At 50.4% G+C, this 14,963-nt stretch overlaps 1 protein-coding gene across 3 annotated transcripts; it reads left to right on the top strand.

Moving 5' to 3' along the window:
- Positions 1 to 384: 384 nt before the first annotated feature.
- On the top strand, positions 385 to 14,671 carry SYPL2 (synaptophysin like 2). 3 transcript variants are annotated; one of them, XM_046015966.1, is made up of 7 exons: positions 385 to 637; positions 800 to 874; positions 7,916 to 8,040; positions 9,127 to 9,328; positions 10,750 to 10,941; positions 12,125 to 12,285; positions 12,487 to 14,671. In XM_046015966.1, exons 1-7 carry the CDS (start codon positions 584 to 586, stop codon positions 12,881 to 12,883), a joined length of 1,206 nt encoding a protein of 401 aa, XP_045871922.1. In that variant the 5' UTR covers positions 385 to 583; the 3' UTR covers positions 12,884 to 14,671. The 3 variants fall into 3 exon arrangements, with proteins under 3 accessions (XP_045871922.1, XP_045871933.1, XP_045871929.1); XM_046015977.1 differs by lacking the exon at positions 12,125 to 12,285 and having other exon boundaries at positions 12,487 to 12,724; XM_046015973.1 differs by having other exon boundaries at positions 12,125 to 12,565.
- The last annotated feature ends 292 nt before the right edge of the window (positions 14,672 to 14,963 follow it).

Genomic DNA, 14,963 nt, shown 5'->3' with positions numbered 1-14,963 from the left:
TGGATACTGTGGTGCGGAAGAAGAGAAAAACGGCCCAGAGCGGCCCCAAATCCAGGCCAAAGGGGAAAGATGAACTAGGGAACGGCGGTGCGTCCAGGCTGGTTCCTACTTCGGCCGCGACTTGGAGCGGCTGCGGTGTAGGGCTTGAGACTGGCCCGGGAGGCTTCTGGCCGGGAACTTGAGCCCCCTCGCGGCCGAACTGTCCGCGGAGGCCACAGGTCCCTTTAAGGCGCACTGCGGGCAGACCCGGGGCAGAGGGGGCGGGAGGAGGGTTCGCGAGCGCACGCCACGTGACTCGGCTGCCAAGTGCGCTCGCGAGTTTGACAGAAGTTTGAATCGGACTCGGGGGCTTTCTGCAGCCGGAGAGGCAGAGCGGCGGTCCCGGCCTCGGGGAGCGCCAGCTGCAGCGCCCCCGCCATCAGCCCAGCCAGTCTGGAGCCCCGGCCTCCGACGGCCGCCCGCGCTCCCGCACAGCTCGCTGCCCCCGCGGCCGGTCAGCAGCCCCTCGTCCCACCGCGGTACCCGCAGCCTCCCGGCCAGGGAGCCGAGCCCCGGCGCTGCGCCCCGGCCCCGCTCTGCCAGCATGTCTTCGACGGAGGGCTCGAGTCGCGCGGCGGACAAGTCGCCCCGCCAGCAGGTACTACCCGCGCGCCCCTGGGGCTGTCTTACCACCCCTTCTCCACCTGGGGGTCAGGCCGGACCCTTACTCCGCCCCCTCCCCCGAATGTGAGTGGGAGGAGGACCAGCGCTTTCCTGGGTCCCCCACCGCCCTGACCCTCCGCCGGCCCTGTCTCCGCAGGTGGACCGCCTGCTGATGGGGTTGCGCTGGCAGCGGCTGGAGGAGCCGCTGGGCTTCATCAAAGTTCTCCAGTGGGTGAGTCGACGCTCTAGCTGCAGGCTATTTCGGGAGTCTGGGCTGTGACGCTGACCCGAAGCAATGTGGCCGGAGTGGGGGGCGGGGAGGTGCTGCGGCCCGCCGTAACGGAAGGGTGGGGGGCGGCGACAGGTGGGCGGGGGAGGGGCGGGCTGGGGCTGCTTCTCCAGCACTTGGTGGCTGGAGAGCGAGGAGCAAGGCATGCGGAGCCCGGGATTCGGTCCTTCTATGTGCAAGAAGCCCTTGCCCAGGGCGCTCACATTTCACCCGGGCGACAGAACCCGGGTGTAACCTTTCCAGAACTCTGATCCTGCACATACCACTCCTCGGTGGCGGGAGGGGGGAGGAGGACAAGGAGGACGAGGAAAGCTACGGAGGGCAGAGGAGAGGAGGAGTGCGATGGAAAACATCCTGCCCCCCAACCCACTGGGACCTGGCTGATCTTGAAGGTGGGCTCCAGAAACAGGGTCCTGGCTGGCAATTGTCCTGTTGAGGTCACTAGAGTGATCTGGGTTCTTGTGACTGTGTGAAAGTGTGAATGAATGAATGAATGAAGTCTAGGGCACTAAGAGTAAATAAAAGAAAAAAAATATTAAGACAATAAAAATCACACTGTGGCCAAAATGTGGCTTGTAGAATAAGATAAAACATTGAGTAGGGAAGCTGGGGCTCTGGGTTTCAGATGTGGACCTGCCTTTTCCAGCTTTGTGACCTTGGGCAAGTCACTTCTTTGGACCTCAGTTTCCAAAATTAGTTAACTGTTGATCACACCATCCCCAGGGTCCTCTTCTGTTCTAAATGGCCCGGTATGCCAGAATATTGCCCTTCATTAGGCTCACCCTGTGACCTTGAAGAAATCACTTGCCTATAGCCTCAGTTTCCTCTGTAATGGTCGATGGGAAATATATCTCCTTACCTCACTGGTACTTTGAGATATTAGTATATTCTCTGTCCTTACCAGTGCCAAGGCTTCCTGAGTGTGAGTTAGGAATGGGGGAAGGTGTAGTCACCCTTCCAAATCATGAAAACTTGTTGGGAGCATTTAGTGCACTATAACAGAGGAGATTTAAGTTAGACAATCTACACACCAAATGGTGTGTGAATAACTTAATTAATGTGCTTCCAGCACAGAATTCAGCTAACAAATAAGTTACCATTAAGACTGAGGAAGATTGAGTTCTAGAAGGCTTTTAACTCACAGGAGACAAGAGTGAGCACCATGTCACCGATTCCTAAATCATCGTTTGGATGGGAATCATCAGACCTGGAATTCAGGGGCAATAGTGCATTTGGGGTTATCTCCAGATATCTGAGAACTTGACTGGGGCTATAGGCCAAGCAAGGAGCTCTGGAGTGCAAACTCTGAGACCTGGTGGGGACTTTTCACCCTCCCTACTGCCTCAAGAGCAGTTGGATGGACTGCTGACTGAGCAATTTCACACACACACAGCCCCCACTTCCCTGTTCTGATCCACCACTTGAATACCAGTGGTGGCCGTATAAGAATGTTATTAAGGCTCCTTGTGACTGCCATCCAGAACTAGGGAGCCATTATGAGGAGCAGAACCTGAAATGTAAGAGTACAATTTTATCATTAAACTAGACAAATAGATCTAGGGGAAATTTGAGAAAGACTGTCAAGGGATAAGGGAAACAATGAAGTTATTAGACCATGGAATCATCCGTGCTCGCTTCGGCAGCACATATACTAGACCATGGAATCATCCTTTTTTGGGGGGGGGGGGATTCTGAAATCCTTCCATCTTCAATCCTTCTATACTTTTCTCAGTGCCACCCCCCTCCCCATCCACAATACCTCATTTCTATATAGGCTGCACAAAGCAATGCCTAGGAAAATATCCAGTCTCCTCCCAGGGTCAGCACTGATCCCTAAGAGTTAAGACCCATTTGACTTTTATGATCCTCAACTTCTTAGAGAGGGTGATGCCTTTCTCTCATAGTGCTAAATCCGGGGGCCCAGGGCTAGATTCTGAACTCTGCTTTCGTGGGAAGGACAGCATCAAAGGGAGACATAATTTGCTTTTACTTCCATCCCGGCAGCCTGAATTCAGAGCGTGAGTTTCACTGGCCCTGAATTTCTGCAGGATGAGCTCCTGTAAATGAGCACAGGAACCAGCACCAGAAATTACAGTGAAGATGTCCTTTGGGGTTCTCACTCATTTCCTGCTTGGGGGCTCAAATGCTCCTGGGCTGGAAAGGGAAAAAAAGAACACACAGGTCTTGCATTTATCCTAATGATGCTTGAAAACTTTTGTTGTCATTGTTTGTTATCCAAAAATAATTTTGCTGGAATCCTGGTAAGAAGAAAGCAATGTTAGACTTTTATTAGTCAGGAGCTTGGCTTAGAGTATCTTTTTTTTAAATTCAGAAATTCATCTCACCTCAATTCCAATTCTGGAGTCTCACTAAGTCTTCACAAAGCTAGCAAAATAACATGGGTTTAGACCAATTATTAAAGAACTGGTTTCCTTAAAAAAAAATGGCAGATTCTGAGGTTGATGGGCTTTGGTTTAAACTGAGTCTCCTCTGCTTTCTAGTTGTAGAATCTAGGGTACCTAGGGTAAGTAACAAAATCTTAGTGGGCCTTGGTTTCATATATGTAAGTGAGGGTACGATCTATCTTATGGGTTTACTGGAGGATTATAGGAGGTGATTTCTATGAAGCATCTAAGCATTCAGTCCAAGCAACTCAGAAGTTATTCAGTGAGTGTTGGTTCCCCTTCCTCCCGCTCCTAAACCTCCCCTCTCCCTTAAATTTCTTCTTTATGCAGTCTGTCAGCTAGACTTGTCCTTTGGTTAGATTACTCAAATGTCACTGCCAAATCCTCACTTTGAGGGTAAGGCACAAAAGAATCTCCTGAATTACTCAGTCACTGTTCCCATAATAAGTCATATTATCATCAACTGGGTGTGCCCCTGATCAGTAATTCACCTTTGAGGTGCCAAAACCACTTGCTTGGCTCTGGGGGACTCTGTAATGAAAATAAACTATTTCAGTTGGTGTGGGGAATGTGAAAGAATCCCATCAGAGTCCATAAAACCAATGAGATGACTGTAGAGGTGGGAGTAGGGGAAGAACTTGTCTTCCTTGTGCCCTGCACTAACTGGGGATGGGAGTGTTCTCAGCGGATCATCACCATCAAGCAAGTTGGCACCAAACTGGTGAGGTTATTCTGACACCTTTCCCAAAGAGAAGCAGAGACGGGAGGAGGAGGGTGTGGAGAGCAGCCTATGACCAACGTGTTCCCAGCAATACGGGACCAGGAGGAGGAAGGCTGGTTGGCATCAGAACTTAAGAGATTCCTCCCTACCCCCCCAACCCATCCCCAGCTCAGGGACTCCATTTCTCCTTGGTTCCTGTTCTTTTTGAGCAGTTTGCTCAATTCAGATCCTCGTATTTGGTGACATGGATGGTTTCAGTTCTTTCCTGCTCTTCCCTGTGCCTCAGTCTCCTGGCACATTTAGGGAAGAAGGCAAATCTGGTGCCAAAATGTCGAGGGGGCCGGGTCAGTGTGTCTTTCTCTGCTCCTGCATCCCAAGTACAGAGCTACTCCCTGCCTCCTTATAATCTTTGCTGAACATAAGAGACATCTCTCTCTCTCTCTCTCTCTTTTAGCCTTAATAACTTTGTGATGCAGAATTTTATTTTGTTTGAACATGACACTTTTTTCCTTGTCATAAACTTGAAAGAGAAGGTACCAGGTCTTATTCATCTTTGTGTCACCAGCACTTGGCACACAGGGGATAGTCAGTAACTGTTGATTAATGAATGAATGAAGTAGAAAGAGCACTGGACAGGGAATCAGGAGATTTGAATTCCAAGGTTGGCTCTCACAATGGCTAAATGGGACCTTGGGAGAGTCAATTGATCTTTTGGGACTTTAATTTCCACCTCTGTGAAATGAGACCATTGGGCTTAATAATCTCTGAGATCTTTTTTTTTTTTTTAAAGATTTTTATTTATTTATTTGACAGAGAGAGATCACAAGTAGGCAGAGAGGCAGGCAGAGAGAGAGAGGAGGAAGCAGGCTCCCCACGGAGCAGAGAGCCTGATGCGGGGCTCGATCCCAGGACCCCGAGATCATGACCTGAGCCGAAGGCAGCGGCTTAATCCACTGAGCCACCCAGGCGCCCCGAGATCTTTTTTTTAATAAAGATTTTATTTATTTATTGGCCAGAGAGAGAGCAAGCATGTGTGAGAGAGCACAAACAGGGGGGAAAGGAGTAGAGGGAAAAGCAGGCGCCCCACTGGGCAAGGATCCTGACATGGGGCTCAGTCCCAGGACCCTGGGATCATGACCTGAGCTGAAGGCAGCTGCTTAACCAGCTGAGCCACCCAGGCGCCCCCGTCTGAGATCTTTTTTGCTCTGCTGTCCTGTGAACCTGTGAGGTTCCTCTCAGATTTTTCCCTTTGTCCACTTACCTAGCAAACTTTATGTTTTCTGGCATCATATGGCTGTATGATGTTCAGATTTAATTATATATTCTGATTGATAAAGAGCTGTGTAAGGTGGCTAGGGAGTCCTGACTTTCAGAGAATCAGCAGAGAAGAGGATACAGCTAGTACTAAAGCTCTTGTGGTATATTTCACTCTTGGAGGAATCACAGAACAGGGCTCAGGATTTTAAGAACTTCAAGGTTATCATCTAGCTGTAACAGAACTTTGGACAATGACAGTGAAGTTCTATGGTCTGCGTTGTCCAGTATGGTACCTGCTAGCCCCACGTGGCTATTAAAATGTTGCCCTTGGAATGTGGCTAGTGTGACGGAGCATCTGAATTTTTAACTTTATGTAATTTTAATGAGTTTGAATGTGAATAGCAACAACTTGGCTACTGGCTACGGTGGTGGATAAAGCAGCCCTAGAGCATGAGTTCCACAAAGACAGAGATTTTTCTCTTCTGTTCACTACTAAATGATAGTGCCTAGAACAGTGCCTGGTACACAGTAGGTGCTCAGTAAGTATCATCTTTTTGTAGATGTGCCTGTCAAGGAAGTGCTGGTGAAGAGAAGGCTCCGCAACTGACCATTCATTGCCCAAAGTTAGGAATACCTATTTTCTTAGGGGACCTAGATAGAGTTAACTGCTGATGGGTAAAAATATATCCAACTGTGCTCCCCTTCCTAGAATGGGACACCCTAATTGTGTGTCCACTTCTGAGGTCCAGAAGCTAAGAGGAATAAAGAAACCCGTAAGAGGCTCACAGAGCTGACAAAAATTCGGGAATTCCTGAGGAAGAGTGAGAGAGGCCATTGTTACACCAGTGAGGAGGCTGGGGTCTTTATGGGGTAATGAGGCTGAGCCTTTGGGCAACTTCTTTTCAGCTCTGTCTACAGGAGCCAACAGGGCTCCACTTCAGCCTCTGTAAATTAAGCCAGATGAGGAAGTTATTCAGGTCCTGGAGAGAGTGACGCTCTCTCCTTTCCTGATGTTTTTTAAAAATGGAGACAATTCTCATCTGTCTGAACTAAACCTCCTGGAAACAGAGAGGTGTTCACTGTGACCTTTAGAGAGGGGTCAATGGCTCCAGCACAGAGAAGCTCTGCCAGGCCGGGCGATGCGAGGTGGGGCAGTGGCGCCGGGCACTACCCAGGGGCAGAGCACAGCTGCTGGCCAGCACAGCCAAGAGCACACTGACAGCATTACCCTCGTCCTGTGAGAGCAGGGCCTCTCGACTGCCTGCTCCAAACCCCTCCTTGTACAGATGAGAAAACGGAGACTCAGAGAGCGGAGCCCTTTATTAGAGTTCACCTGGCTGCTGAGTGACCGGACCCGGGCTAGAACCCAGATTTCCTAACTCCTAACCTAGGCCTCTTCTCACTCCACAACACTCGGAAGCATTAGGAAAATCACATGCACACAGCTCTATTCTAAACGCTGGGTGCAAGCCTGGGACGTAGATGAGCTGTCTTCTTGGTGCTTAATGTCCAAGACACCAAGACACGGGGAAACACACAGAAAAAATCATTAGCAGGATAAGCTCTGTGCTTACTCAGAATGATTCCATCATGTACAAGCCTGTACGAGGTAAGTGCACAGGAGATGGGACCTGGACCAATGATGTGGGACATTTAGAGAGTCAAGCTTCTCGCCTCCTTTTCTAATCAGTGTGTTTTCCCAGAAAGAAATTTGAAAACCATAGGGTAAGGAAATTTCATCTCATTCAAGACAGGAGGTTTAGTAAAACGTGATGAAAAGTGGAGAGGAAAGCAATTCAAGTGATCTGAAGTGCCCCTGGTTCTTAACACTGAGTGACGGCAGCCTCAACAGATTACAAAGGGAAACACCACTGGGGAGTGAGTGGAGGCTGATAAGGCAAGTGGAAGGTACTTTCCTCTGGGCTTGAGCCAGGACGGTCAGCAGAGACGTGGCTCTGGCTGTGCTCTGGCCGTGAGGAAAAGAACCTCTGGGGGAGGAGGAGTTAGACTGGCAGAGCATGCGATAGCTCCCTGCCTAGCTCCTCTCTGAAGGCTTGGCAGAATTTGTCCCTTCTAGCTATACCTCCAGTGAGGCAGGAAGCCACTGGAAGGTAGTGACGCAGTGACAAGATTCAACGACAGATCCAAAGGAGAAATGGAAGGAATTCAACACATGCCTGATCCCAGGTGGCACAGAGGAATCTATTTCTGGGGTGTCTCTCCCCTGGGGAAGAAATTCAGGTTTAGCTTTATGCAAGACATTTCCAAAAGCCTGAATAGCTTTGAGTTCGTCATCATCTTAAGGAGGTTACCTGTCACATCTGGTGAGATTTGTTCTCTCTACGTCTCCCTTCTGGACCCCACTCCAAATTAACCTCATTCATTGAGCTATTTTGTCTGCACTCAGGTGCAGTGAGCAAAGCAACCTGAGGCCGGAAGGCCAAGGGAAGCCATGAGTCCCTTCCTAGGAGGGGCTTGATTAAAGGAAATCCTTCCCGCCCCTGTAACCGCACCTGCTGAGAGTCAGAAGGTGGTTCTGAGGAGATATTCCTTGGCCAGCTGAGGCCTTCCGACTCTCAAAGGGCCTTCCCTCTCCCTCAGCTCTTTGCTATTTTCGCCTTCGGGTCCTGCGGCTCCTACAGCGGGGAGACAGGAGCAACAGTTCGCTGCAACAACGAAGCCAAGGATGTGAGCTCCATCATTGTTTTGTTCGGCTATCCCTTCAGGTGAGCAGGAATTGATTCTGACCCCACACAGCCTGCCTCGCTGGTTTAACAGGACCTGCTTGGTCTCTTCCTCCTCCAGAAGCCTAATGAATGACCTTCTACTGAACCACGCCAGGTTCAAATAGAACTACAAGACTTGGGTCCTTCTCATCCTTTAGGAATTTCAGACGCACTAACCATAGAAAAATATCAGGGAAACTCAGAAGGTCATTGTTATAATAACATCCCAGTCCATAGATAACCAGTAGCAGGGAACAAGAGTTCCTACAGAAAGAACTCATGCAGTTTGGGATGGAGGCTAATTGGGCAGGTCTCTCTGACCTTCAGTGACCTTCTCCTTGCCTTGAAGGTTAGGGAGCTTGTTAGTATTTAGATCCAAAAAGTTCATGTGGGGTGCTCACCTAGTACCCTAGAATCTAAGGAGGTACACCTTGACCAGGAGGTAGAAAAGAAGACTCTTTCCTGGCTATTTAAGAGCCTATGGAGTGGAGTCCCAACTGCTCAGAGAGAACTGGGGGCAGGGCTTGCCTTCTCAGAAATTTTTAGTACCAATAGTCAATTTAAGTTAACTGTCTCTCATATATAAAAGGGTGTTTGTTTTTTTGTTTTTTCCCCTGTCCTTTTTGGTCCCATATAGTCTCATGGGGGAGGGATGCTAAATAAGGCCTGAGAATGGGCAAGTCCAACCCTAACCTGGCCACTGTGGACCTGTACAGGGGCAAAATGAAGCCGATCTCCCTGGTGGTTTGGCTACTAGAAATAGATGGCACTGTATATATATTGTGGTTGCGACCTAAAGGGCCCTGGAGACACGTGGAAATACACAGTCTCTGTATCTGAGCGAGGTAGATGAGGGATGGGTAGCGGCTGAATGGGAGATAGAGTTGGACCAGATTTCTGGGGATGTTCCTGTCTTGACTGCAAGGTTGCCTCTAGAAACATTCCTCCCCCCAGGCCCCTCCCTTGGCTCTGTAAGAGTCTCAGGGCGAGACGCAGCCCATAATGACTCCCAGCTCGGGCTGGTCCCCTACCTCCACAGGGAGAGGATTGCCCCGAGCTCAGGATGGCACCCCTTGCCCCCTGCAGGTTGAACCGGGTCCAGTATGAGATGCCCCTCTGTGATGATGACTCCACCTCCAAGACCATGCACCTGATGGGGGATTTCTCTGCTCCTGCCGAGTTCTTTGTGACCCTGGGCATCTTCTCCTTCTTCTACACCATGGCTGCGCTAGTCCTCTACCTGCGCTTCCACAACCTCTACACAGAGAACAAGCGCTTCCCACTGGTGGTGAGTGCACATCGGCCAGATGGGATGGGGTGGAGAAACTGAGGAGATGCGCCTTCTGGGACTGATGTCACATTGAGGAGGGAGGACACCCCTGTGTGGAACCTGTGGGTCTCCCTGCCAGCTCTTTGCTGTTCATCCCCTTCAGGTTCTGTGACTCCCACAGCTCTGAGGACTCTGCTTCTACCAGGCCCCCATCACTTGCTGTGCTCACAGATGGCATAATAGCATCAAGAAGTGGGCCCTGGAGCCAGACTACCTGGGTTCAGATTCCAGGACAGTCCTTTACTAGATGTGTGCTCTTGGACAAGTCACTTCTACTGAGCTTTCTCAATATAAAATAAGGATAAAAGAATACCTATCTCATAGCGTGTGTGGGGGGTTAAGTGAAAATGCATGTACTATGGAAAGAGCCTAGATGTCCATCAACAGATGAATGGATAAAGAAGATGTGGTATATATACACAATGGAATACTATGCAGCCATCAAAAACCTGAAATCCTGCCATTTGCAATGACATGGGTGGAATTAGAAAGGATTATGCTAAGCGAAATAAGTCAATCAGAGAAAGACAATTATCATGTGCTCTCTCTGATATGAGGAATTTAAGAAGCAGGGTGAGAGGTCATGGTGGGTAGGGAGGGAAAAAATGAAACAAGATGGGACCGGGGAGGGAGAGAAACCATAAGAGACTTTTAATCCCAGGAAACAAACTGAGGGTTGCTGGTTGCTAGGGGGTGGGAGGGGAGGGATAGGGTGGCTGGGTTTTGGAGATTGGGGAGGGTATGTGCTATGGTGAGTGCTGTGAATTGCGTAATATTGATGATTCACAGACCTGTACCCCCGAAGCAAGTAGTACATTATATGTTAATTTAAAAAACTCTAAAAAAATTTAAAAATAATAAAAAAAAGAAAATGCATGTAAATATCTGGTATCTAGTTAGCTTCAGTGGGTGTTAGCCATCATTAACATTCTCCCGCCTCTACCATTTCCCTATCCCAGGCATGCAAGGTGAAAGGGTAACTTAGAGGACCCCATTTGTCTCCTGCAGTCTGCTCTCACTCTGCCACCAACTGTAGCTGAGCAATGGTGATCGAAGAAAAGGCTTGAAGTCGAGAGTGGGGGTTTAGGCCACCTGGGTTTGGGGGTGGCAGTGACCAGCAGGTGCCTTGATACATTGTTGCCTGAATTCAGTTCTGAGGGACCGGGCGGGAGTAGCCCTGGGTGGCAGTGTTCCTTGGGTGGCAGTGAACAGATTCCTTAAGATGACTTGGGCTCCCTGAGGCTCCAGATGTTGGGTAGGACGGCAAGAGGTAGCTGTCCTAGCACCGCAGGATCCCAGTGCCTTATAGCCAGAGGAAGAGAAGTAGACAATCAGGGGGGCCTTTCTGAGTATATTTCCTGTCCCTCTACTCCTCCCAGGACTTCTGTGTGACTGTCTCCTTCACCTTCTTCTGGCTGGTAGCTGCGGCCGCCTGGGGCAAGGGCTTGACGGACATCAAGGGGGCCACGCGGCCATCCAGCCTGACCGCAGCCATGTCTGTGTGCCACGGAGAGGAAGCAGTGTGCAGTGCTGGGGCCACGCCCTCAATGGGACTGGCCAACATCTCTGTGGTGAGATCTGCAGCCGCTGAAGGGGTCTGGGGGAGGCAGTGTTATCCCAGATACCCAGGCTTGTCCCAGCTAGCAGGTTCTGAGAGGAGCAGAGGGGTGTCTCTCCAGCTGGTATCCCCTGCAACTGGAGCGGGTGACCCCGGCACCTAAGTATGGCTGCTGGCCCCTGGATGATCCCGAGAGGCCATTTTGTTTTTGGGGGGGACCCAAGAGCCACTTAGCCTCCTGTTCTTTCCTCCTTCTGTACTCTGCCCTCCTATCTCCCTTCTCCCCACATCCAGGCATGCTCCCACTCTTCCTGCCTCTTGACAATGTGTGTTTATGTGCACGTGTGTGCATGTGCATGTGAGCATGTGAAGGGGCACACAGGCTGTGGTGGGGCTCAAGAATGGGAACACACCCAGAGCGAGAGAAAGGGGTTCACTGTCACTCAGGTCTCCAGGCAGGAAAGGGGCTTTGGGCAGGGGTGTGTCCAGCGGTACACACTGGTTTGGCCATCCTGGTTGTTAGAATGCGGAAATCTTTCCATATCAGTTGGCACATAGCTGAGGCTTTGAGCTTTTCAGATGCCCCCTGTTACCTTAGCCTTGCCCTGAAAATGGCCTGGAACTCCCCAAGGCCCAGACACTGAAGGGGTTTCATCACTGATATACCAGGGAGCCTTCTAGACCTTGCTGGAACCCTGCTGATAGGTTTTAGCCCCCAATGTTTTATTGTAAAAAATTTCACACATACAGTAAAGTCGAAAGACTTTTAAAAATGAACACCCACACACTCATCACCTAAACTGTACCATTAACTTTTTCCTAGACATGCTTTATCACATATCTATCTGCCCCTCTTTATCCATCAAACCACTGTATTCTTTTGTTTTTTAGATTTTATTTTTTAATGTATTTGACAGGGAGAGGGAGATCACAAATAGGCAGAGAGGCAGGCAGAGAGAAAGGGGGAAGCAGGCTCCCCACTGAGCAGAGAACCCCATGTGGGGCCGCATACCAGGACCCTGAGATCATGATCTGAGCTGAAGGCAGAGGATTAACCCACTGAGCCACTCAGGCGCCCCAATCCACCATATTTTTAATGCATTTCAAAGTTAATTGTGGACATCAGTACGCTCCCCACCCCCAGTACTTCCTGCTGACAGGTTTTTAAGTATTTTTGAATAAATGTTTGAATACAGCCCTGGCTGGGTCCCTGGCCCCAGGAAAGGAGCACCTTGGACAGCTCTGGTCACACCCACCCTCGGAAAAGGCACTCAGGACCCGGCTGTGGAAAGCGCCTTGCTCTGCTTTGTGTGATGCTTCGCTCTAGGGGCCTCCCAGCGATCAAGCTACAACTCAGGTGCATGCTGTGGACAGTGAGAGACTTTGGCCCGAGAACCGCTAGTGGGAATCGGCACTGAACCTGCCTCTACATCCAGTTCTCTGTATTTTAGTCTTCCCAGCCTTTTGCCTTCTCCCCCACCCACCCCAGGGACTCCCCCTCCCTGTTCCCACAATGCCCTCCTTACCACTCTCACAAACTCCCCTGGTGTTTTTGCAGCTCTTCGGCTTCATCAACTTTTTCCTGTGGGCTGGGAACTGTTGGTTTGTGTTCAAGGAGACCCCATGGCACGGGCAGGGCCAGGACCAGGGCCAGGGCCCTAGCCAGGAGAGCGCAGCGGAGCAGGGAGCAGTGGAGAAGCAGTAAGCAGCCCCTACCTGGCTACTCCCGAACAGGACAGCACCTCTTCAACCACCTCCGGCTTCCAGGACCTCCCTCTTCTTCCTTCTCCAACTCCCCTCCCCCATCATTCTGGTCTCTGAGCTTTGAGACTTCGCTGATGGATGGGCAGGCGTCAGCTGTCAGAAACCCAGGCAGCCCTCCCAGTGGCTTCCTATCCGGTCTCTGGCTGGAGCCTCAGATGGCAGGAGCTCAGTGCTTCTTGCCTACTGCCTGAAACCCAGCATCTTACTTGGGGTTTTACTCGTACCCTTGCAGCCTCTGAGAATGAGCATCTACCGCAGGGGGCTGGAGAGCAGAGTCCTGAGACTGGTTTCTAGCAGCCACTTCCATCAACCTGTTGACTTCAATAAAAGTGGGGGGAGGGGAAATTGGCTGGCAACCTTTTTCCTGGTCCCTTGCATGAAGGGCCCACCAGTGGTTCAGGAACCCCCTCCCCCTCAGTGGCTATTATCTAAGCCTTGTGTTTCCCCAATCACCAGTCAGCCCCAGCTCTCCCCCTTTTCCCTCTGGCCTCTGCTCACCCACATAGCCTACTGCGTGGGAAGCCAGGAGGCCAACTAGCCTAGAAAAAAGCTCTGGAGAGGGTCCTGATGAGGCCTGGACTTAGTGGGGAGCAGAAATATTGCAACTGGGTTGCAACTTCAAGACACTGAAGCCAGGACACTTGCTGGGGAAGCATTTCTTCCGTTCCCTCTGTCCTCCCAACCCTCCAGGCTGGGGCACTTTCTACCAATACTACACTTGTACTTGCCCTAGAAATCTGACCTTCCTTCCTGTCCTCCTTCTCGGGCTTAGTCCCACATATGGGACACAAGATGAGGGGTCTAGGAACATCTCCATTTCAGTCCTCCCTGCCTCCAACCTCTCCGTCCATCTCCCTTCCCCAGCCTCTTGGGTCTGAGGCATTCAAGATCCTTTTCCATGTCTGTCCAGGCCTTCCTTTCATTCCTGTGGGTCCAGATAGGGCCTTTGGAAGGGTCCAAAGGACCATCATGAGGCTAAGTTGCCCAGAGCCCCAGGATATGGATGGATGGGCCCATTTCTTCCTCATTCCCCACCCCCCAACCCACAATTCCTTCTCTGGCCTCTTTTTCATACTTCCCTGTCTCACCTTTACAAAAGGACATGCCCTCTTGGTTTGCCCTCATTTCCTCCTCTGCTTCCTCATTTCTCCCAGGCTCTATCCCTTCCCACCCGAACCCTGTCCAGGGCAGGCCAATGCTATTGGTGCTTCTTCACTTCGGGACCCAGTTCCATATTTGTCTTTGATATGTCTCCTCTTTCTGACACCTCCTTCAGTCCCTCTCTGGACCCCAGGGCCTAAGAGTCAATGCTGACTGGGAAAGGGACATCCATTTCCTACCCAACTTGAAACATTTCAGTCAGCCCTGGCCATACGGCTCCTCAGAGAAGGATGAAGAAAGAAGAATCCAGCCATTTTCCAGTCTGGTGCCAATTAGCCCACTTATCATCCCAAAGGTGAATGTGCCCTGTGCCAATTTCTCCTCAGGACTGAGACAACCCCTTCAACCTTCTCACCTCCCTAAACACCATCCATAGTAATGTGCACATGACTGGGGTACCCAGAAGACAGGATCTTTGACTTTGGGCTATCACTTCTTCTTTGGGTCAGAGTTTCCCCACTTGAGAGGGGGAGTGTGAAATTTATATCCTCAAATGCTCCAGAACCTTTCAATGAAAGAATTAGGTTTTCTGTTTTGTTTTTGTTTTGTTTTTAGATTTGGGGGAAGGGATTTGAGGAGGGAAGAGAGGTGTTGGGATGAGTGTGTCTAAGTCTGAACCTCTCTCTGTCCTGAGCTGTCCCCATGGTTACTCAAGGAAGAGGGAGAACAGTTTTGCCTGCAGCTGCAGAGACACAGAGGACAAAGAAGTGACGATTTTTGTTTAAGCTGGCCCCTGTGAGGGTCTGTGAGCAGCTTCTACTGGAACTTTGTTTGGATTCTGTGTATATATTTATAATTTATTTGAAATGTGATGGATAAAATGTTCTCATTTTGGGGCTGAAGTTAGCAACTGGCCCTTGAGCTTGGGGAAGGGTGCTGGGGTGGGTATGAACTTCTGCCAAGGACTCCTAGCCCAGAACTCTCAAGAAGCTCTTTCTCCTTCTCAAGAGCTGGCTTGTTCTCTTCCAGAAGGGCCTTGATTTTGGGTATGGCCTTGCTTTCCATGACCTAAGAGGAAAGCCTACTTCACCTCATTACCTCCAGAGGGCTGGGCTAGGCGAAGAGCTGAGGGCAGATCTGTCCTCATAGGATTCATGTCCCTCTAACCAG

This window comes from Meles meles, chromosome 1 (assembly GCF_922984935.1).
Source record: "Meles meles chromosome 1, mMelMel3.1 paternal haplotype, whole genome shotgun sequence".
NCBI lineage: Eukaryota > Metazoa > Chordata > Mammalia > Carnivora > Mustelidae > Meles > Meles meles.
Note: the sequence above shows the minus strand (reverse complement) of the source record. Positions and strands in the feature narration are given on the sequence as shown.

Bases quoted from the DNA above. Each gene is read 5' to 3' on its own strand.
- SYPL2 (XM_046015966.1), top strand. From the start codon at position 584: ATGTCTTCGACGGAGGGCTCGAGTCGCGCGGCGGACAAGTCGCCCCGC. The intron at 875-7,915 runs GTGAGTCGACGC...CCTCTCCCTCAG, and splicing joins TCATCAAAGTTCTCCAGTGG to CTCTTTGCTATTTTCGCCTT. The intron at 12,286-12,486 runs GTGCATGCTGTG...GTGTTTTTGCAG, and splicing joins GCGATCAAGCTACAACTCAG to CTCTTCGGCTTCATCAACTT.